Source organism: Asterias rubens, chromosome 14 (genome assembly GCF_902459465.1).
Source record: "Asterias rubens chromosome 14, eAstRub1.3, whole genome shotgun sequence".
NCBI classification, from domain to species: domain Eukaryota; kingdom Metazoa; phylum Echinodermata; class Asteroidea; order Forcipulatida; family Asteriidae; genus Asterias; species Asterias rubens.
Window position 1 is genome coordinate 209,797 of NC_047075.1, and position 21,064 is coordinate 230,860.

At 41.2% G+C, this 21,064-nt stretch overlaps 1 protein-coding gene across 1 annotated transcript; it reads right to left on the reverse strand.

Moving 5' to 3' along the window:
• Positions 1-1,663: 1,663 nt before the first annotated feature.
• On the reverse strand, positions 1,664-20,783 carry LOC117299101. Its single transcript, XM_033782540.1, has 12 exons — positions 20,690-20,783; positions 18,105-19,299; positions 17,302-17,470; positions 16,131-16,216; positions 14,674-14,906; positions 14,055-14,215; positions 13,347-13,590; positions 12,398-12,583; positions 11,554-11,697; positions 10,120-11,016; positions 9,693-9,875; positions 1,664-7,355 (listed from the first exon to the last, which is right to left on the reverse strand). The coding sequence occupies exons 2-12, from the start codon at positions 19,171-19,173 to the stop codon at positions 3,237-3,239; spliced, it is 7,491 nt and encodes a 2,496-aa protein (XP_033638431.1). The 5' UTR covers positions 19,174-19,299; positions 20,690-20,783; the 3' UTR covers positions 1,664-3,236.
• Between the last annotated feature and the right edge of the window lie 281 nt (positions 20,784-21,064).

A 21,064-nucleotide genomic window follows, 5' to 3' on the forward strand; every position in this document is an offset into this window, starting at 1 on the left:
AAACACAACGGCCCTTACGCCGTGCACAAAGAAACGGGTACAGGAATATTACCATATCCTGGGTCCACATCGCGAAAACGTAACGGTCTGTCTTCTCATATACTGTGCACAAGCAATGGGTACAGGAATATTGCCATATCACGGGTCCACAGCACGCAACTGTAACGGGCTGTCTTCTCATATACTGTGCACAAGCAATGGGTACAGGAATATTGCCATATCACGGGTCCACAGCACGCAACTGTAACGGGCTGTCTTCTCATATACTGTGCACAAGTAATGGGTACAGGAATATCGCCATATCACGGGTTCACCAAGTCCCGTATACTATACTGTGTGTGCATACAATGCCATGTGTAGTGGACCCGTGTTATGGCGATATTCCTGCACCCATTGCTTTGTGCACAGTATGGGCCTTGGTGGACCCGGGATATGGCAATATTCCTGCACCCATTGCTTGTGCACAGTATATGAGAAGACAGACCGTTACATTTACGTGCTGTGGACCCGGGATATAACAATATTCCTGTACCCATTGCTTTGTGCACAGTATGGGCCTTGGTGGATCCGGGATATGGCAATATTCCTGCACCCATTGCTTGTGCACAGTATATGAGAAGACAGGCCGTTACATTTACGTGCTGTGGACCCGGGATATGGCAATATTCCTGTACCCATTACTTGTGTACAGTATATGAGAAGACAGACCGTTACATTTACGTGCTGTGGACCCGGGATATGGCAATATTCCTGTACCCATTACTTGTGTACAGTATATGAGAAGACAGACCGTTACATTTACGTGCTATGGACCCGTGATATGGCAATATTCCTGTACACATTGCTTTGTGCACAGTATGGGCCTTGGTGGACCCGGGATATGGCAATATTTCTGCACCCATTGCTTGTGCACAGTATATGAGAAGACAGACCGTTACATTTACGTGCTGTGGACCCGGGATATGGCAATATTTCTGTACCCATTGCTTGTGCACAGTATATGAGAAGACAGACTGTAACATTTTCGTGCTATGGACCCGGGATATGGAAATACATGTATTCCTGTACCCATTACTTGTGCACAGTAAACAGGCCTTGATGAACCCGGGATATGATATATAATAACAGAGGAGCCTGGCTATCTATGGCTCTCTGGTAGACATTATTGCTGTCCATTATAATGAGTATACTTTTATAATAAAATTGCCAACTGAAGGAAAACTATATCCAAAGTGTATACTTAATTTGGACGCTGTATTTACTCCCCTTTTTAAAAGTTTGACATCTGCGCCCCCCCCCCTCCACCCACCCCCATTTATCCCTTGCCACAATAAATGTTCAATGAAAAGCCCAAATTTGATAAAAAAAATTGATAACAAAATTTGATAAAAATTATTGAATTATCCCTTGCCATTTTTGTTTAAATGATAGACTTTCCCACCCTTTGCAATGTGTTTAATTATTTTGTAGCTCAAGTTCTATAAAAAAGGTGGACTTTTTACTTCCCCCTTGCCATTATTTCCCTTTTTAATTAAAGGCCAAAGAGTATCCCCTAGCTGTTTTTTTATTTATTTTAGGCCCACATTTGATTTTAATTTTGTAAGGACACGGAGTCAAGGTAATAAAGATAGAATATCAGTCTATAATTAGTTTTCAGCTCACTTTATTTAAGTTTTTGATGACAATATAGAAATTGTGGTTTATTATTCGACAATTAAAGAAAATTCACTGAGTTAAGTCAAATGGACTCCAGGCCAGTCTGGGCCCAATTTCATAAAGCCTGTAAGCATAAAACTGGCTTAGCACAGAAAAATCACGCTTAGCAGAAACTGATTACCAGCAAACTTTTCATCAATGATACATTGTTGCAAACTGGTGCCCCACTATATTTTAAGTTTTAGCAAAGAAATTTGCTAAGCAGTATTTTCTGCACAACAGCTTTATGAAATTGGACCTTTGACTCGAGTCCTCCAACACTGCCAACAGGATCGAGTATAAATCAAGTTGTGAATAATTATTGCTACAAATAAAATGTCAATATTACACAAAGAATTTTGTTCTCCTTTAAGAACAAAGGAATTTTTTATAGGAACTCAAACTTAATAATGCAAAATTAAATAAACAAAACAAAATCACAACTGGTATTCCTTTCTGACCACATTGTAACACGGAAACTTTGACACAAAATCGTCACATCAGTGCACAGATATTGTATCTCCATTTTGCAAAAACATCTAGCACAAAAAAAGCTCTTTTCGAAAACATTCCTCAATAATTGTTTTGTGTGTACTCCTGGGCTATTTTAAGCGAGACTTAAAGTTTTGAAATTTTCAAACGTGCATGTCACATTTGTCCTATTTGAAGGAGATATGCGTTTTTTAAACCGACACAAAGAAAATAATGTTCTATCAGGATAAGTTACTGGTACTATAAATAAATACATTAATCAGGAGAGTGCAAGTTTAAATTTTGCTCCAGCCATTGTTACTTTTTTCAACCCTGAACTAATGGCCAATTTCTCTTGTTGTTTATTACTTAAAAAAATACATAGAATAGACTATGTACTCTAGTGTAGGAAACCAAGTGAAACTCTTGGATTTAAATCCCTCACCATGACAAAGTAGAGTGTGATACACAATTTAAAAAGTACTTGTAGAAAAATTCATGACTTTTATGAAAATCTATTGACCTTACTGGCCTTATTTTTCTTAACACAAAGCTGCTAGTCTTCATATTCAAAATTTCAACTTTTATATACACAAATGTCCACACTAAAACAAACAGGAAATTTCTGAGAAAGTTTGTTCACACTTTAAACTGTTGACTTTGGGGACCACACAGCTAGGGAATGGCTACCCCTGTTAGGGGGTTGGGTCAAGGCGAGATAAACCCATAATTAACACACACAGTATTTGTTTGGTTTTGCCCATACACCTTAACATTCTTTACTCTGTACTTTCCAAAGTTCAGTAAAAAAAATAACATGCATGTTATTCCGGTGGGATTTGAGCCCACAACCTTTTCAATTCTAAAGCAGAGTCTTACCAACTAGAGTGTTCACTTTCCCCCGGGATACTGTATGAGGGATATTACTCGAACTTGGGGCTATGGAGCTAAATTTACCATAAATTTCCTTTGGTTTTATTTCCTTGGAATTGACCTGGTATTGTGCATAGGGCTTCGGTGAATAGCAAAAGTAATGTTCTTTGAAGGGCTACTATGGACGTCACTTCAATCTAAGAGGTTGTTGGTGTTTGGATGGGAGCAGTAAGCATTGGGGTCTTTACAACGCCACTCTCTGGAGGCGTTTGAGAAACTCGCTTTACTCCCGTTTGTTGAGAAGGTGATTCTTGATGAGGTAATGCGACCGGTGAGATAAGCTGGGGTGTGTTTGCTGATGGGACAGTCATTAGAGTTGGAGATAATTGAAGGTAACTACCATCACCAGCATGGGTAACACTTGTCATCATTGCGGACTGTTGAAAAGAACTCTTCATACCTGAGATGGTTCGACCATCTCCTCCACTCTTGGCTAACTGAACAGGCAACTGATGATTACCGAGGCTATTGTTGGCTGGTAACGCTGCGAGGGGTTTCGTTACCAGTTGGATTGGAATACTCTGTTGGAGGAGAGTGAATGGGGTAGACTGTTGTAGGTTTGTGATATGTGGAGCTTGCTGTTGTAGGTTTGTAACCAACTGTGGAGCTTGTTGTGACAGTGTAATGTTAGTTGGATTTAGATGTTGGAGTGATGTTGGCTTTACTGTAGACTGTTGTAGGTTTGTGACTTTCTGTGAAGCTTGTTGTTGTAGGTTTGTGACCAACTGTGGAGCTAGTTGCGACAGTGTAATGTTAGTTGGATTCAGATGTTGGACTGATGTTGGCTTTACTGTAGACTGTGGTAGGTTTGTGACTATCTGTGGAGCTTGCTGTGACAGGTGTGTGACCATCTGTGGAGCTTGTTGTGATAGTGTAATGTTAGTTGGATTCAAATGTTTGATTGAGGTTGGCTTAACTGTAGACTGTTGTAGGTTTGTGACTTTCTGTGGAGCTTGCTGTTGTAGGTTTGTGACCAACTGGGGAGCTTGCTGTGACAGTGTAATGTTAGTTGGATTCAAATGTGTGATTGAGGTCGACTGTGCATTTGCCTGAGCTGGTGACATTGTTATTTTCCCAGACGTTAGCTGCTCTAGAATCACTTGTTGAAGCTGCTGTTGCTGTTGAATATTGTTGCTGGGACCCATCAGGCTACTCGAGGTACCTGGATTTGTTGTCGCAACCATGTTACCTTGCTGAACTGGCAAACAAAGTAACTGCTGGCTTCCAGGAGCTTGGGTCAATATCTGCAATCCTTTGGATGCTAGTTTGACTGATTCCGAACCCCCAAATGGTAAACTGCCAGTTTGATTTTGTTCTGGGGTGGCTATAAACTTTGTGGCAGTGGATAGCTGGCTCGGGTGGACTAGTCGGACTAGTTTTGTAGGGCTCCCAATGACCACCTTGGGATTTCCGTCACCTTTTACAATCTGAAGCTGTGGCTTCTGGATTACAACTGGGCTAGCTTGTCTCTGAATGGTACTCGCTGTTGCTTGAGGAAACATTGTGGATATCTGGCCTCGGGTCCCTTGTAGATTGTCTAAGCTGCCTTGTTGGAGCACGACTGTTGATTGATTGTGATTCAAAATAGCGTTTCCGCCGAGGATTGGGACGACTGTTCGTTCGACAGGCTGGGTACTATTCGCCCGCACTTGCAGAGTTTGTTTTGGTTGAGCAAGATGCAAAACTGTTTGAGGGTTAGGCTGAGTTGGGCTTAGTAGAAGTTGGACTCCCTGAACAGTCTGCTGAGTAGTAACTACTGTAGAGGTAGGGGCTACTTGTAAAGGATGACTCGTGACCTGTTGAATTAATTGAGTGTTTTGGTTCGTTAGAATCATTGGCACTGCACTTCCTGAATTAGGAACATTGATACCAGATTGGAGACCAACTAGTTTAGGTGCCTGGTTTGATCCAGTCTGCACTAGAATCTGTGCACCTTTGGCTGTCTGTACAAGGTGAAGTCTATTGCCTGGAGTTTGAGACAGAGTGTGGGTTCCTCCTGGTAAGGTTGCCATTGATGTCTGAGAAACAACTGGCAAGGCTGCAACTTTAACTGCTGAACTAGTGGTACAATTTGACTCTGTTAGATTGACTGACATCTTTGGGCGATTCACAGAAGCTGTGACTGTTGTATTGGTTGATAAACTAACAGGTTGAGAAACGGTTGGAAGTCCTGCAGTCCATGTATTAGTAGCAGTAACTATGACCGTGTTGGATGCATGTAGAGAAGTATGTACCGCCGTTGGAGCAGGTGTCGTTGCTGGTATCCCTGCCGCTTGTAACAGCTGTGGTTGAACTGTTGAAACTAATACTCCAGACGAGCCAATGACAAAATGCTGCTGTTGTTGCTGCTGCTGCAGAAGGCGCTGCTGCTCTTCTTTCTTTTTCAGGAGTAATTTCTGCTGCTGTTGTTGCCGGTGAAGCTCAAGCTGTCTTTGTTGCTGCTGTAGCAGAGCAATTAGTTCCTTTTGGGAGAGATTATTAACAGGTTCTTTGGTTGATGAACGTGCTTTTGTTGGAGTTTTTGGCTTAGGGTGTTGAATTGCTTTGCCAGGGTGCTGAGATGGGCGAACAGCGGTGCTTTGCGTAGCAGCTTTTCCATGAGCCATCCTTGGTGTGTTTTGAGGTAAGGTATTCCTGATAGGAGCTTGAGGAGATGTTTTTGGTGCTGTGACCTGGGCTTTAGGAAGGCTACGGATGCACGTTACTGTTTGTGCTGGAGTGTTGACACTTCCCTTAACTGCTGGAGTAGCTGATCCACCTGCCACTGCCTGCTGTTTCTGCTGCATTTCTTTAATCTGTTGCAAGACAAATTGCTGTTGTAGGTCTGGTTTGCCTTGAAGCTGCGACCACACACTAGCGTCTACCTTGATTGTATACACACCTTGTGGTACTGCCGCCTTGCTGCTTGAGACAGCAGAGGCTTGACTTAGAGCCGTTTGAATGGCTTTAGAAGTGGCGCTACCTTGGAGAACTTTCATGTCTTTGACGATACCTTTTGTTTGGTCATTTATGAGACTGTTTATTGGTATGACAGGAAGTTTAGACGTTGGAACTGGAACAACCATGGATTGTGTTATTGTTGAACCAGTGTTAATTGTTGAATGTTGAGCGGTGGATAGTTTCAGGCCTGGCATTACAGATGTCACATTGGTTCCTGTTAGATACTGTGATGGTTTAGGTAGCATTTTCAGTAGGAGCTCCTTATCTGTCTTACGGTTGGCCGGAGTCACACTCGAGCTGACAGATTCTTTGTTCTCCAATGAAGCTGGTGGTTTGGAAACACTTTCTTGAAGATTTGTATAATCAGGTAGTAACTCGGAGAGGCCTGTTGCTAAATGTTCCCGTAGAATCTGCTTGGTGAGGGCCAGGACACCGCGTAGGCCTTCAAGAACTATCTCATCCATGACTTCCTTAGTCTTTGGTTTTGCACTTAGCTTAACAACCTCCTGTTGGGGCCTAGTTACTAGAGAGTATTTATTGTTATTTGGAGGGCTACTTTGGTCCTTGTTAGTGTCTACTACTTCTTGCTCTGAAGGTTTCTCAAGTTCATCGGACTTTTCCCCAGAATCTGTTTCTTTTGAAGCGCAGACCATGTGAAACTCATGGTTCACACTTTCTTTGGCTTTGACGATCTTGGCTAGACTCGTCTTTAAATTCCTGAAAATGACATTCAGCACATAGATGGGATGAAGGCGAACCAACTCTTCAACTGTTTGGGCGACTGTTCCTTCGACACTCGGGGGTTTCGCAAAGGACCAAAACGGTTTGTTCAGAAATTTACGTAACGATTTACCATCCGCTGAGAAGTGCGAACTTGAAGGTGTGGACTTTGAGAATTTCTGGTTACGACCGGTTTCACCGCGTTTGACCATTGTTTGTAATCGTCTAGTCGCCTCCTTTAATCCATCCGTGGATAAATTCTTAATAAGCTCCATCAGGCTGGTGTTGATTTGATTCTTATGTGGTGGGGTTCTCTTATTACCATCCTGATTCCTAGAGCTCTTTTTACTGGATCTGTGCTTACGTCCCTTCTTTGCGGTTTCCTCGTTGACAGAGCCAGGAGGAGTTTCTTCATCATCGTCATCTTGTTGAGACTCACCGACATGTTTCTTGCGAGGGCGCTTTCTAAGCTTCATACCATCGCCGTCCCATTCTTCATCTTCGTCGTTAGGATCGTCTTCCTCCTCGTCACTCTCGGAGTCAGAGCTTTCAGATTCTGATGAGGATTCCTCAGATGCCCAAATATCCTTAATATCCTGCAATTGGAAAAAAGGAACAGATGAATATTTTAAAAAGCTGTTCAGCTAAAAATGATGCTCAGCAAATGTCTTTGCTGAGCAAGAAATGAGTATAAGCCCTTGAAATGTTGGCTGGTAATTTGCTTCTGTTAAGCGGTATTTTTTCTGTGGTTAGCAAGTTTTGTGCTTTATGAAACATGGCCCTGATGGTTCAAAGCATTAAACCCATTTGTTTGACTCTTTAGAGACCATTGATTTCTGTACAATCATCACTCATAGCCAACCAGACCACTTGGGAGTGAATTTTGAATGGTCCCCATGTGTTTAACTAACATTTAGCTGTACATCTTTGTACAGATAACTTTTAGATCATTCCTAATCTTTGATGATATTCAATCAAAACGACATTGAATATGACCTTTTGACTGGCGCAAAACAAATAGTAGAGCCCCTCCCAGTATGCAGTCGACTCCCGTTATAACGAGGTCCGCCGGACTGGCCCATTTTCCTCGTATTATCCGAATCTCGTCTTAAACGCAGCGCGCTAAATATAGATACATACGTCATCATTGTCAAGCACACAACACATGTACATGACATAATGGCCGCACGTGTGTACATAGATGCATGGCAGAGCTGCAATTGACTATACTACTGTGTGCATAGAGTAGTGTGTGCGATGTACTGCACAAACAAGCACAACGTGGGGCTTATAAAACTGTTTTAACTAAGTTGGTTTAGTTTTAAATTCAATTTTAAAATCAATTTACATCTTACAAGATTGAAAAAAAGTGTAAGATTTTAACTTGCGTTCATGTTTTGGGAAGTTTCTCTTGCAAAACTTTGGACGCCGGCAGTTTATTGCCAATGCAATAAATAGAGTCTTGGTTTTCATTGGTAACCACCTGTTTAATGCTGGATGGTTCATTGCTGCTGCGAGATACCAGGGGAAATCTTACTGCTGCAATGCATATTGCACACGCTGTGAAAATTTTCAGTCAATAAAATAAAAGCTGGATTTTCATTGGTAACCACTAGTGTAATAATAGAAGGTTCATTGCTAACGCGAGATACCAGGGAAGATCGTGCTGTTCTGTGCATGTGTGTGCATGTGCAATACACTCGTCGCAGCAACAAAAAATAGAATTTTGATTTTCATTGGTAAACACCTGTGTCATGTTAGATGGTTCATTGCCAATGTGGGATACCAGGTAAAATCTTGCTTTGCATTCAATAATATTGATCACGCAACTAGTTTTGCTTGTAAGTTGCAGGTGGTTTTTTCCTTTTGAAAATTTATAATGCGCTTATAAACTCAGTGGATCAGAATCTTTTCTTAAGATTTCTCCAATGTTTGAACCATACAAACCTCCTAATCCCACCATTGTCCGGAGTTTGGAATTAACAACCTTGCTTGCTGACTCGTGACTCCCGATTTCGGATTAGTGATGCTAGCTGTAGCGTCCACTTAACACCTCTATTGTATGTCTTAAATACCACAAATATCGACTTTCCCAGCTGTACAGGTATTTCCTTTGTTGGTTTTTGAATTGTTCTCGTTATAGAAGGGTTTTAAACAATGTTTTGCTCGTAATGGGTCTCCCAAATAACCTCGTTATAACCGTGTTCTCGCTACTACCGTGCTCGTATAATCAGTATTTTAATGCATTGAAACACGCAAGGGGCCGTTAGGGACCGGCAAAAAACCTTGTATCAACCGGAACCTCGTAACATGCGAGCTTGTAATAACGGGAGTCAACTGTATCGAGTTCTAGAATGTGTCACTACCTCTAAAAAAAAAATGATACTGGTCAAAGTTGCCAAAGTGGCTTTTTTTTCATTTTTAACGCAAGTCGCCAGACACACAAGGCCTGAAGGCCACTTCAAGGTGTGGGCTACGCTTATTATATCCAGAGGCCGTTGCACCTACTCCTAGGGCTGAAACAGGGTTACCCCTGTTACAGTCCATATGGATGTAGGCTTGGGTATCATCAGTCTGAAGCCTGGCCGGTACAGCAGAAAGCACTACCTCCCCAATTTGGTACATGTGAGTTTGTCTTTCACTTTCACATATTTTGGAAAAGTGAAAGGGATAGATTCACTGGAGCTCACTCTTTTGTCCTTGCCAAATATCGATTTTAATAATACTTCATGAGAATGGCCTAACAACATTAATCCAATACTAATAGACCCTATTCACAACACACGGCGCACATAAATGCCATCTCTATTTCTGCCTTTTTGGGGACTCCAATCCTTTTGTGCACGCTTTAACTCTCCAAATGGCTGACAGGGGCGCGATGTGCCCTGTGCATTGTGAATAGGGTCTAGTCTTAGCGCAATCTCTAGTCCTACCTGATCTGTAACTGGAATTAGCTGAGCAGCTTCAAACTCCTTCTTGAGTTTCTCTCGATTACGGATTGCAAACTTGGCTAGTTTAGATTCCCACGGTGTGAGCTCAAGCAGAAGATTAGTCAGTTTCTCATGAAGCTCCTTCTCGCATCGTTTCCTCGGTGGTTGCCTCTTGTAAGACACAGCCTGAAGGAATAAAAAACCATCACAGGAAATATAGATGAGAAATTGTAAAGACAAAATTTATGCTTTATAGCAAGTCTTCAAAGTATGGTTATTTATTTTCATGTAGTAACCACAGGGAAGGTTAGCATGCCTTTTTGTGTGCTTACAGTTAGCAGTGTCATGAAATGAAAATAGCACAGTAAGGACAAGATCAGTCGTTAAGCAGGTCTATAGACTTGGGCTATGGATAACAACTCCTTATTACCTTTCTCTTTCTGCCAGTTACGGGAGGAGCAGGGGAGGTTTCTTCTGGAGTCGACGGTGGGCCAAACTTAGTAATAAGCTCTCTCAGTGAATCCATACTGTCACACACGAGCTCAAACTCCCCAAGAATCGGTAACACTTCAATATGTGGTTTGACTGGAGATGGGGGCGGAATAGGTACTTCCTCCTCAGCGTTAATACCCTCGAGTGTGTCTAGTGGGTTCTTAACGGGCGTCTCGGAGGTATCCATTGGTGTTACTTGAGGGTCAGCAGCAGGTTTGACGTCACTGGATGCGTCCACAGATTGGTTGCAATTGTTAGTAGAAACATTCATAGGTTCACCCTCCATCGTCACCACTTCTGATTCCCCCTCAGGATTAGTGGAAGGGTTATTAATTGTATTGCTTTCAGTCTTTTGATCGACTGCTCCATTGTCCATTGCGGGGTTGTTCTTTTCAGTATCTCCAATAATTGCCTGATCAGTTGACGATGTGGTGACACTTTTAGGGATGTTGAGTTCCGACGTTGGCGGACTTGTCACTGCCACTTCACCATTACATATCGGTTGGATTTCTTCCGTCTTTGATGTTTGAGATTGATTCTCCTTATCCTGACCATCTAATGCCTTATTCTTACAATCCATGTCTTCCTCATCATTATTACTGTCGTATCCATTATCCTCGTTCTCTGAGACAATCGTTGACGGAGCTTTCTCTGTTTCTTCCTCGGTGTCCATTGCATCTCTGGCCATCCTAGATGTTGTTGGTTGGTCCCCCTGACTGTCTGTCTCATCAGTTTCATCTTCCACTTCTGTAAACTCACTTGTGACGTCTTCAGAACCGGTGCTGGATATGACGCTTTCAGGATAGGCCCCAAAATGAACAGTTGGGGTCAACCTCTGTTTGAATAGAAGAAAAAGAGTACATTTTAGATTGTTAGCTAAGATTGTGATGAACGATGGCCATTTTCATAGCTCTTTAAAAAAACTTATTTGAAAGAGAAAGATCGTTTATTATCACGAGGCTAAGGACAGCCACTTCAAGGTTAGAGCTACATTTTGAACTGTCACCCAGGGCACATTCCCACCTAGTCATGGAGCTGAAATAGGGTTAGCCCCTTCACAGTCGAGAAGAATGTAGGCTTGGGTATCATCCATACAGGAAGCTGGTCGATAGAGCAGATTGCACTAACTTCCCAGCGACAAATTTTGTCCTACGGTGGCATTAATGCGTATTTTCCAAAATAAATCAACAAACATGATAAGGGACTCCTCACAAGAGGGGGGGGGGGGGGCTGGTGGCACTATTGAACCAAATTGTGGAAGTTTGGCCCAAGCATGCTGCATTGAAATGAGGTTTTCTACATGGTGTTTGTCTTTGGTTATAAAAGCCTTAATTTGCAATCTTAGCAAATCTAAATTATGAACAATTTGTACCTGTCTAAGCCTGCTTGGTCGTAACCGGGGGGTTTCCATAGTATTAGGTTTAGGTTTGGTAGCTATCTTCTTGGATTTAGGTGTTTTTCGCTGCTTTTTTGTCGTTGGTAGATCATCTTTTGCCCTTGCTTCCATCTCTGCTTCCTATGTTTAAAAAAAAAAACAATCTTAACTAATAATCTGAAAGATAAATAGAAAGTAACACGATAAAATGAAGTATACAAGAGCCACAAACTAGTGGACTATCTACAGTCAAGGCTCAAACTGCACGGCTTGTAGCTCAAAATTCACTTTACAGAATTTATTCTACAAATCAAAATGAAAGAGAGAAGATGTATTTCATTTGTGTTTAGGTGTTTAAGTGAATTGAAGATAATTATCACATCCACAGTCAGTATTTATCACCAAGGAGGGCTCAAGCTGGATTCTAACTTGGCCTTGGTGTTATAAGGGAGAGAGCGGTGAGCCGTACAAGTTTGCTGCATTAGGCTGTGAAAGTCATGACAACAGACACAGCATACTGTCTAAAACATTGAGTTAATCAGTTCTTCTCAGAACCACCGTCACTCAAAAGAATCAAGAGTGCATTTTGGCGACCCCAACCAAAGCCCAACCAAGGCCACAAGTCGGTTACGGGTTGGTCTGAACAGCATCAACACCGCACTCAACCGAAGACGCCAAAATGCTCAACCAATGACCAATGTTTCTGGTTGGGGTTGCCAAAATGCACTCCTATAGGAATGGTGTCACCTCAAATTGTTCTTATGTTATTGTCTTTTCTCCATGCAAATCTTCAAGCCTTTGAAAATTTCACCAAAATAATCAATAGAAATAATTGATGTACCTTTTCTTTCCTGGTCTTCTTGAGTAGGTCAGGATATTTTTTCTGCCGATATATTCTCAAGTCTGCTCCACAGAATTGTGGAAAGTGAATATAGGAGTTAGATTCTCCATCGATGCCAAGGATGATGGGTCGTTGCTCGTCTGCAGGTTGAGACAGGAGGCATCGTCTCACTACCATTTGAGTCTCCTGTGTCAATAGGAACAGAGAAAACAATTAATCTTGAACTGGATTTGAACTGCATCTAGCCACTAGGCTAGCTTGGTGGTCTAGTGGTTAGAGGTCTGCTCTAGCAATGTGAAGGTTTAGGTTTTGATTCCCACCTGAGTGATTTGCCTATGGCTTTGTTCACAGAGCTTGAGAAGTACCGAGTATACAGTGCTTAATAAACATCGGTGTAAGGGTCAAAACAAAAAACATTTGAAATAAAATTGCACCCCTTAAAATGAACACTCTCCTGCCAGTTTCAAAGTTTTATTTAACTTGGTTATACAGTTGAATGAGTTCTGACTGGCATCCCCTAATAAACATATTGACAAACACAGAATGGAGAGTGCAAACATGATGGCTAGATGGCTCAGTTGGTAGAGCACTGGCATGCTAATCTGGAGGTTGCAGGTTTTAATCTCGCTCATGTCAACTTGTTCAACTTAAAATTAATTGTTGTTAGATGTTTCAATTAGTCCCAAGTCCAAAACCATACAAAACATCAACACCCATAGTGTTGGATTCTGATTATGGTATACCTGATCCCATATAAAGCATATTTACTTTTGATTTTGGTTTTAATGCGCCTTGAACTCCCAGCAGAGTGGATATGTGTGCAAGTCTTTATTATCATTACCAGTGCAGTCCTCAAACCAACAAATCAAACAAAATATGAAGTTAGATTTTGACAAGTTTTGCCAGGTAAGTGTTAACATCAACAAAGTTTAAAGCAGAATCTACTTACAAATAGCTGATCACACAGTCCTTTAAGAATCCAAACTCTCTCATAATACGTCAATTCATGATACTGAACTCTGTCCAACGGGAAACTGGATCCCAGCACCTCAAAGAATCTCTCTGGTACTCCAATCTTTTCATAAACTCTTGTAGGGTCTTCAAGCTTCTCCAGAACGTGGTACCAGCCACGAACCCACTCTCTAAGACGAGCTTCCCATACTTTGTATGGCATCGGTGGTTTCTTGCCAAGTCTAGATGGAATCAAACAGGTTTAATGGTTAGCTTCGCACCGAACTCAAACTGTGGTGTTTCTGATCAGCAGAGTGTGGGTTTGACCAGCTGTGACACTCGTGTCCTTAAGTGAGACACTTTTTCGTCCCTCGGATGGGACGTAAAGCCGTTGGTCCTGTAATGCACCTAAAAGAACCCAGTTCACTTAAAGAGAACGGAGTTGTGGTGGTGTTCAGCTGCTTTGATTGGCAGCATCTAGCACAAAAGCCTATCATAAACCATTAATGCTACCAAGAAATAGGTCTCATACTTCAAAATATAGCTCCACATACCTTGCAGGGGAAAAACTACTGAGCGATTTAACACACCCCTAGGGGTGTTATACAGCGCTGTATAAGAACCCAGAATTTTAATTATTATTTGAGTTGCAAAAAATAACAAAACTGCAGGCAGAAGGAATAATATATGAAATTATTGATCTAACCTTGTTCTCTGATACGGTGTGCTAAGAAGCGTAGTGAAGATTCTTCTTAGGATCATACTCTCCATCGGTAAAGCAAAGGCACGTTCAAGCTCAAAGAAACTAATCTCATCTAACTCCAAAACGCTCTGACATAGACACAGAAAATGACCTATGGCTGGGATCTAGACCAAAGACAAAGACGGACACATATTAAAAATAGTAAGCATTTATTGTATATGTTTATACAATGTGAGGGTCCAAAATGACAAGCCGTGCTGGATGGGTCACCCTGGTTAAATATCAATTTAAATAAATAAATCAAAGTATCAAAGCGTCTGATACTTTTTTAACTATAGCTGTTTTTGTGACTCAGCCTAAGCATTCCTAAAATATTCTCAACTTGTTTGGAGAATACAGCATCGGCAGCCAAGTGGAGAATATAAGTTACCTTCACAAATTCTCTTAATTCTTGTTTCTGATATAATAGATGTTAATTTTTGCATCAATTTTTGGGATAAACACACCTCTGGCATGACGTTGTGCAAGGAATCTTGGTTGCGACTGCTAAATGAGGAATGATGATGATACAACGCTTTGAACATGTTGAACATTACTTAAGAAAATTGAGCTTTGAACAAACCTCCCAGAGTGACTTCATGTTAGTCCAGTTAGGTTCTCCAATCAATTGTTTATCCCATTCCAATAAATCGTTTCTCTCTTTGATGATTTCATCTCGTCTGTCAACGATCTTCTGCCTCTTATCCTCGCGTTCCTTCAGTTCAAGCTCTCGACCGATGTGGAATGCTAATGGAGTTGCTGAAGCTTTCTCTATAGCTCGAACAGCTAGTCTGGTGCAGGAACGACGCAGACGACCTGTAAATAACAAACAAATTCAATAGAAAAATACAATTTAAACCAGAATTTTACTCCTTTTACTGAAAGTTAGAGACTTGTATTTAATTCCAATTTAATACTTCATTCATAAACACATGGGACAGTTCATCCAATCTGGTTTAGTTGTAAGGAGATTACGTTGCCATGTTTACAAATGTACAGAACTTATCCGGCCTTGAACTTCGCCTTGAAAGGGCACTTCTATGGAAAATATAAAGTTGTATTGGAACCTTGCAGGGGGCACCGCAGCAAAAGCACAGGGCAACAAAGCAAAGGGTACTATCGTAATAAGCCTTTTTGAGGTATGGCGGACACAATGATTCAACACTGTAAAGTTGTGGTAAATTTGTTCGTATTGACCATAGAAATAGAATGTATGTTATTCAGTGAAGTGCACATTTTAGGCGGCGCGGCGTTTACACGTAAACCTAATGACCACCAACATGGTGAGCGTGGCATCAGTCGCTGCGTGTGACGCACGCGTATCACGTCCGCCATACCTCAGACCTTATGGTGAGCGTGGCATCAGTCGCTGCGTGTGACGCGCGCGTATCACGTCCGCCTATCACGTCCGCCATACCTCAAACCTTATGGTGGGCGTGGTATCAGTCGCTGCGTGTGACGCGCGCGTATCACGTCCGCCATACCTCAAACCTTATGGTGGGCGTGGTATCAGTCGCTGCGTGTGACACGTGCGTATCACGTCCGCCAATCACATCCGCCATACCTCAAACCTTATGGTGAGCGTGGTATCAGTCGCTGCGTGTGACGCGCGCGTATCACGTCCGCCATACCTCAAACCTTATGGTGGGCGTGGTATCAGTCGCTGCGTGTGACGCGCGCGTATCACGTCCGCCAATCACATCCGCCATACCTCAAACCTTATGGTGAGCGTGGCATCAGTCGCTGCGTGTGACGCGCGCGTATCATGTCCGCCATACCTCAAACCTTATGGTGAGCGTGGCATCAGTCGCTGCGTGTGACGCGCGCGTATCACGTCCGCCATACCTTAAACCTTATGGTATGGGTGCCAATAGTTATTTTAAGGTCTGCCTTGTATTTGAATTGTAACATCATCAAACATTTTAAACCAGAATTGTACACCAGATAAACTTGAGGTTAGAGAATTTGTTCCCAATTTCATAAGAACTCTATTCCAGAACTGAATTTGACCTCAGAGCCTGTTTTAATCGTTATACATACCAGATGATAGTTCTATAGTATTAGGGCAGCCATCACTGTATTTGCCTTGAGACGTCACATACAGGGTCGTCTTTTCCTGAAGGGGTCTGTTGAAATAAACAAGAGATTGTGTTAAAACTTTGAAAGGGCAAGGCTTTTTTCATTTTTTAAAGGGCACTTCCATTGGAAAATCTTAGCATCTATGAGAAACTGTTAAAGGGGCACCGAGGCCAATTACCAGGGCAACATGGGACATGATTAAAATGTGCAAGATTAAAACGCAGACGCTCTACCAACTAAGCTTTCTAGCTCCAGGTATTGTTTGAATCTTTGCATGGTGTGGATAAATAGGAAGAAACTATATATAACTAGAAAACTTGCAGGTAAAACCATGTGTAAATCTCGTTTGAGTGTTGGACCTGAGAAAAGCCGGTGTGGTCTTGAGGTTTCAAACAGTTTACTCTGTTATAGTTTCTTTCTTTGTCTAGCCCTACATTGGGAAAACACCTTGACAGTCAAATCTCGTTTGAGTGTTGGACCTGAGAAAAGCCGGTATGGTCTTGAGGTTTCAAACAGTTTACTCTGTTATAGTTTCTTTCTTTGTCTAGCCCTACATTGGGAAAACACCTTGACAGTCAAATCTCGTTTGAGTGTTGGACCTGAGAAAAGCCGGTATGGTCTTGAGGTTTCAAACAGTTTACTCTGTTATAGTTTCTTTCTTTGTCTAGCCCTACATTGGGAAAACACCTTGACAGTCAAATCTCGTTTGAGTGTTGGACCTGAGAAAAGCCGGTATGGTCTTGAGGTTTCAAACAGTTTACTCTGTTATAGTTTCTTTCTTTGTCTAGCCCTACATTGGGAAAACACCTTGACAGTCAAATCTCGTTTGAGTGTTGGACCTGAGAAAAGCCGGTATGGTCTTGAGGTTTCAAACAGTTTACTCTGTTATAGTTTCTTTCTTTGTCTAGCCCTACATTGGGAAAACACCTTGACAGTCAAATCTCGTTTGAGTGTTGGACCTAAGAAAAGCTGGTATGGTCTTGAGGTTTCAAACAGTTTACTCTGTTATAGTTTCTTTCTTTGTCTAGCCCTACATTGGGAAAACACCTTGACAGTCAATTTCCCTTGTGGTTTATTTTAATAAATGAAACTATTTTGTTATAAATACAGACAGGTTCTTTGGAGTCCTTACCTTGAGAGCAGTGCTAGTTTCTGCTCAAAGACACACTCCAGGGTCTGAGCATATTTAGAGATCTGATGCTTCATTCCGTTGTAACGATAACAATTCTCTAGAATTTGTCGCATATCAGTCGCAAACTCTGTGATGCTGACGTACTCTTTATTATGAAACTTGGACTCAACTGTAAAGGAAAGAATAATGGAAAATTATAAGATCAAGAAATCAACATCAAAGTGTTTGAAGCTAGGGTTGCCCTAGGTCATTGCCTTAGTGGCCCATGATATGCTCTAAATTTACAAGTTCTTTATCTTGGTGCCCTTGCCCTTTCAATGATTAGGCAAAAGGTCTACCGTAGAGGCTGCGAAAAGTTTGTACAAAAATGACCTTAGCGACCTTGATATTTGACCTATTTTCACTCAACCAAAAAGGTCAAAGTAAAGGTCATGTCTTGAACTGATATTTCTCAATCTTTCTCATGTTAACTTGAATCAATTTTGTGAAACTTATAAGTCTTTATCTGGACATTTTCACATGAAAGAATTGGGTCAAAAATTAACCCCAATCACTCAATATGTAAGACTGAAATTATGATGATAATATAGAAATGATGACAGCTATTTGTTATGACACCCTGTTCCGACAGCTATGTCCAATAAACCCTCTCATGATTTACAAACTAGACTTCTAACGGCTTAGGGTATAGGTGGACTTTAAAAAAAAAGTTGAAACAAAGGGTTGTCCGAATAACGGCGTGTAACCATAGAAATGAATCATCTCTAAATGAAAGGGTTAATCACTTGATCTTCTTTGCTTACTTTTCCTAAGCCACATAGGATGTTTAATCCTCTCCTCATAATCCCATAGGGATTTAGTATCCACTTGATCCAGGAACGGCCAGACGAAGGATTTGCACTTATCCCCAAATATCCCCGTCAAGATCCGATAAGCCAGCATCAGCTCATCAGATAAATCAGGGACAAAAACTAAAGCGTTTCCTCGTAATTTGGGCGTTGGCCTCTGACTTGCTGTTAAGTTTGAATCCAGGGAATTCGGCTCAACTTTTGAAGACGTTGGAATTTGAGGACTTGTTGACTCCAGGTCTATAACTTGAGGTGAATACTGGGTGTTTCCTTCGGACTTGGCCGAGCTTGGACTACTCTCAGGCCCCTGTGATGAGCTTGACTGAACGTCAGCGTCTCTGCTCAGACTAGCGACCGATTTATCACTATCCGTTAGAACGTTGATCTTCCTGTCATGTGATATTACAGTTCTATCAACAACTTCTGTGTTCGATAGGCTTAAAGTTGATGTCATCTCTGTACATGGCTCATTCTTTGGTATAACTTTGTCACCAACTACATGCACACTTGAAGTTTCATCAGGTTTTCTGACATCTTGTGGAATGTTCAATAGTTTTGCTTTGGATTTAACTTGAGAACTCAAAGACTCTGAAGAATAAGGCATGTTTCTACTAAGAGGTTCTGTGCTAAGTTGCTGGGCGTGGTGGTTACCGTCTGAATTATGGTCTGGACTTAACGCATTTGGAACTAGTTTATCTGAGCATGAGGTCTGTATTGCAGAAGATCCATTGTTGCAATTTTCAACCCCAGATATTGCCGTCTCATTCACAGTGACACCTCCATGATCAGGAATGTGTGAGTGTTTGGATTCTTGTGGAGTCAGATTTTGTTCCATGTTTTCATCAACTTGAAGCAAATGATCAACATTATTGCTCTGATTGGTGAGTTTCTTTGCTGTGCTTTCCGACTTGTCTGAGATCAGCGATTCGGTGACAGCATCATTGACAAGGTGACCATGGTTACCTGATTGTTTCAAAGCACCATTCACTAGAACGGAATTGTGATCTGAATTACAGCGATCCATTGTTCATATACAGTGATGGTCTTAGCAATCAATTATCTTGATAGAATTCATCATATCGAAGATGAGTTTCCTGGAATGGCCGATGATGAGCATTGGATGCGGTGGGTCATGATGCCATTCTAAGAACTGCATGGAAAAAAAGGATAAAATTTAATAAATTTGACAGTCACATTACCTTAAAACAAGACAAGTTGTGAAAAAGAAAACTCTTTTCCTGAAGGCGATCATAGCTTAATGATCGAAACGTTGAGTTGTCAACCACTGGTATTGGTAAGCTATCTTGCATCATGCAATGTTTCAATCACACAAAAAAATCTTTGAAAGCACAGGCCTGACACTTCACGGAGGCAACGGAGGCGATTGCCTCCATTGCCCCTTGCCTTGGTGCCCTTGAAGTTGTAAATTTCTACTTAGAAATTTACAACTTCCTCATAGGGTGCCCTTGGCAAAAGAGAAAATGCCTTGGTGCCCTAGCCCTTTCAAAAATGAAGCATACAGGCCTTAGTTAAGCACTTTGTCAATTTGACAATTTGGTTCAAAATAATATGTGAATATTTCACTGAATGTGAGAAACTGTATGATGATGATAGACTGACATTGATGTGACAAACACAGCCTTCATACGCTCAGAAATTGAACTGCATACTTTTATATGTTTTTATATTTTTTTAGGGACAAGAAGTTTTATTATTATTATTAATTTTTGGGGAAAATTAATATGATTTTGAAGTTTAAATTCCCTACAAAAAAATACCTCACCTCAATCAAGTAAAATGTTATCCTTAATCAATAAATTTCATTGCAATAAGGTTGCAACCTTATTTAAACTCAAACAATTTTAAGTAAAGTGTAAAACAAATGAAGACAAACTCTTATTTCTGAGAATTAAAACTTAGAAGTTCTATCGCACTTCTGAATTTGAATTACGTCTTAAAAAAAGTATGCGCAACATAAAAACAATTGACCCAATAAATTATCAAATGTGTTAAGTTGCGCCGGGCACCCCCAAGACAAAAGAACTGTGTACGTTAGCCCAGACAGAGCAGAGCAGTACTTTTTACTGCTAATTTTGACTTGGCTACAGGAATAGTCATATTTATTTAATTATTTGCTTGATTGAGCATTCATCAGAAAGTTTTCAACTTAGTCTCTCAAACTCAAGCCAGTCAGAAAGTTCAGAAAGTAGCAGAAATATCTTGCCTGACATTGGTTGCATTATTTGGCCATCAATTTAATTTTATATGGGTTTATTTGACTTCCCCAGGTTCTCCTATCCAAACTGAATTGTGAGCAATCGTCAACTCTAGCGAGACTTTCCACATAATGTAGACCTTATGTTTACAATCATTTCTAACTAAACAGTCTTTCTAAACTTACACACTTTTCAATCGTATTCACTTGACAAAGACCCGTTTTTCCAGCTAACGACACGGGCGCATAAACTCCTGTCCCAAAATAACACTAGAACAACTCTTAAGCCACAATCTTAACAATCAGAATTGGGACATATCCTTACCTTTTCTTTTTCGAAGAACTTTTCGAGGTTTGTGTCCCGATAATGAGGCAAAGTGTTGTAAATTTGTTCAGGATCTCAGCGAACTTTCATTCATTTTCCCCGACATGAAATCGACTGTAGTACCCAAAATGCATCGCGAAGGGCACCCAGAATGCAACAGCAAGCGCTACGTCATGGCATAATTTGCATATTATCCATTTTTTTCGCACGGACGTCTGAGGGCGCTATGCTACCAGAGCGGTGAGTGGAAAAAATAACGGTACCACCAAGGGGCTTTTTGTTACCGGCTTAAAGGGGCGTTACAAAAAAACAATGAAGAAACAAATAATAACTGAAGTTACACCGGACCCTTTGTAAACGCAAAATGAACACTTT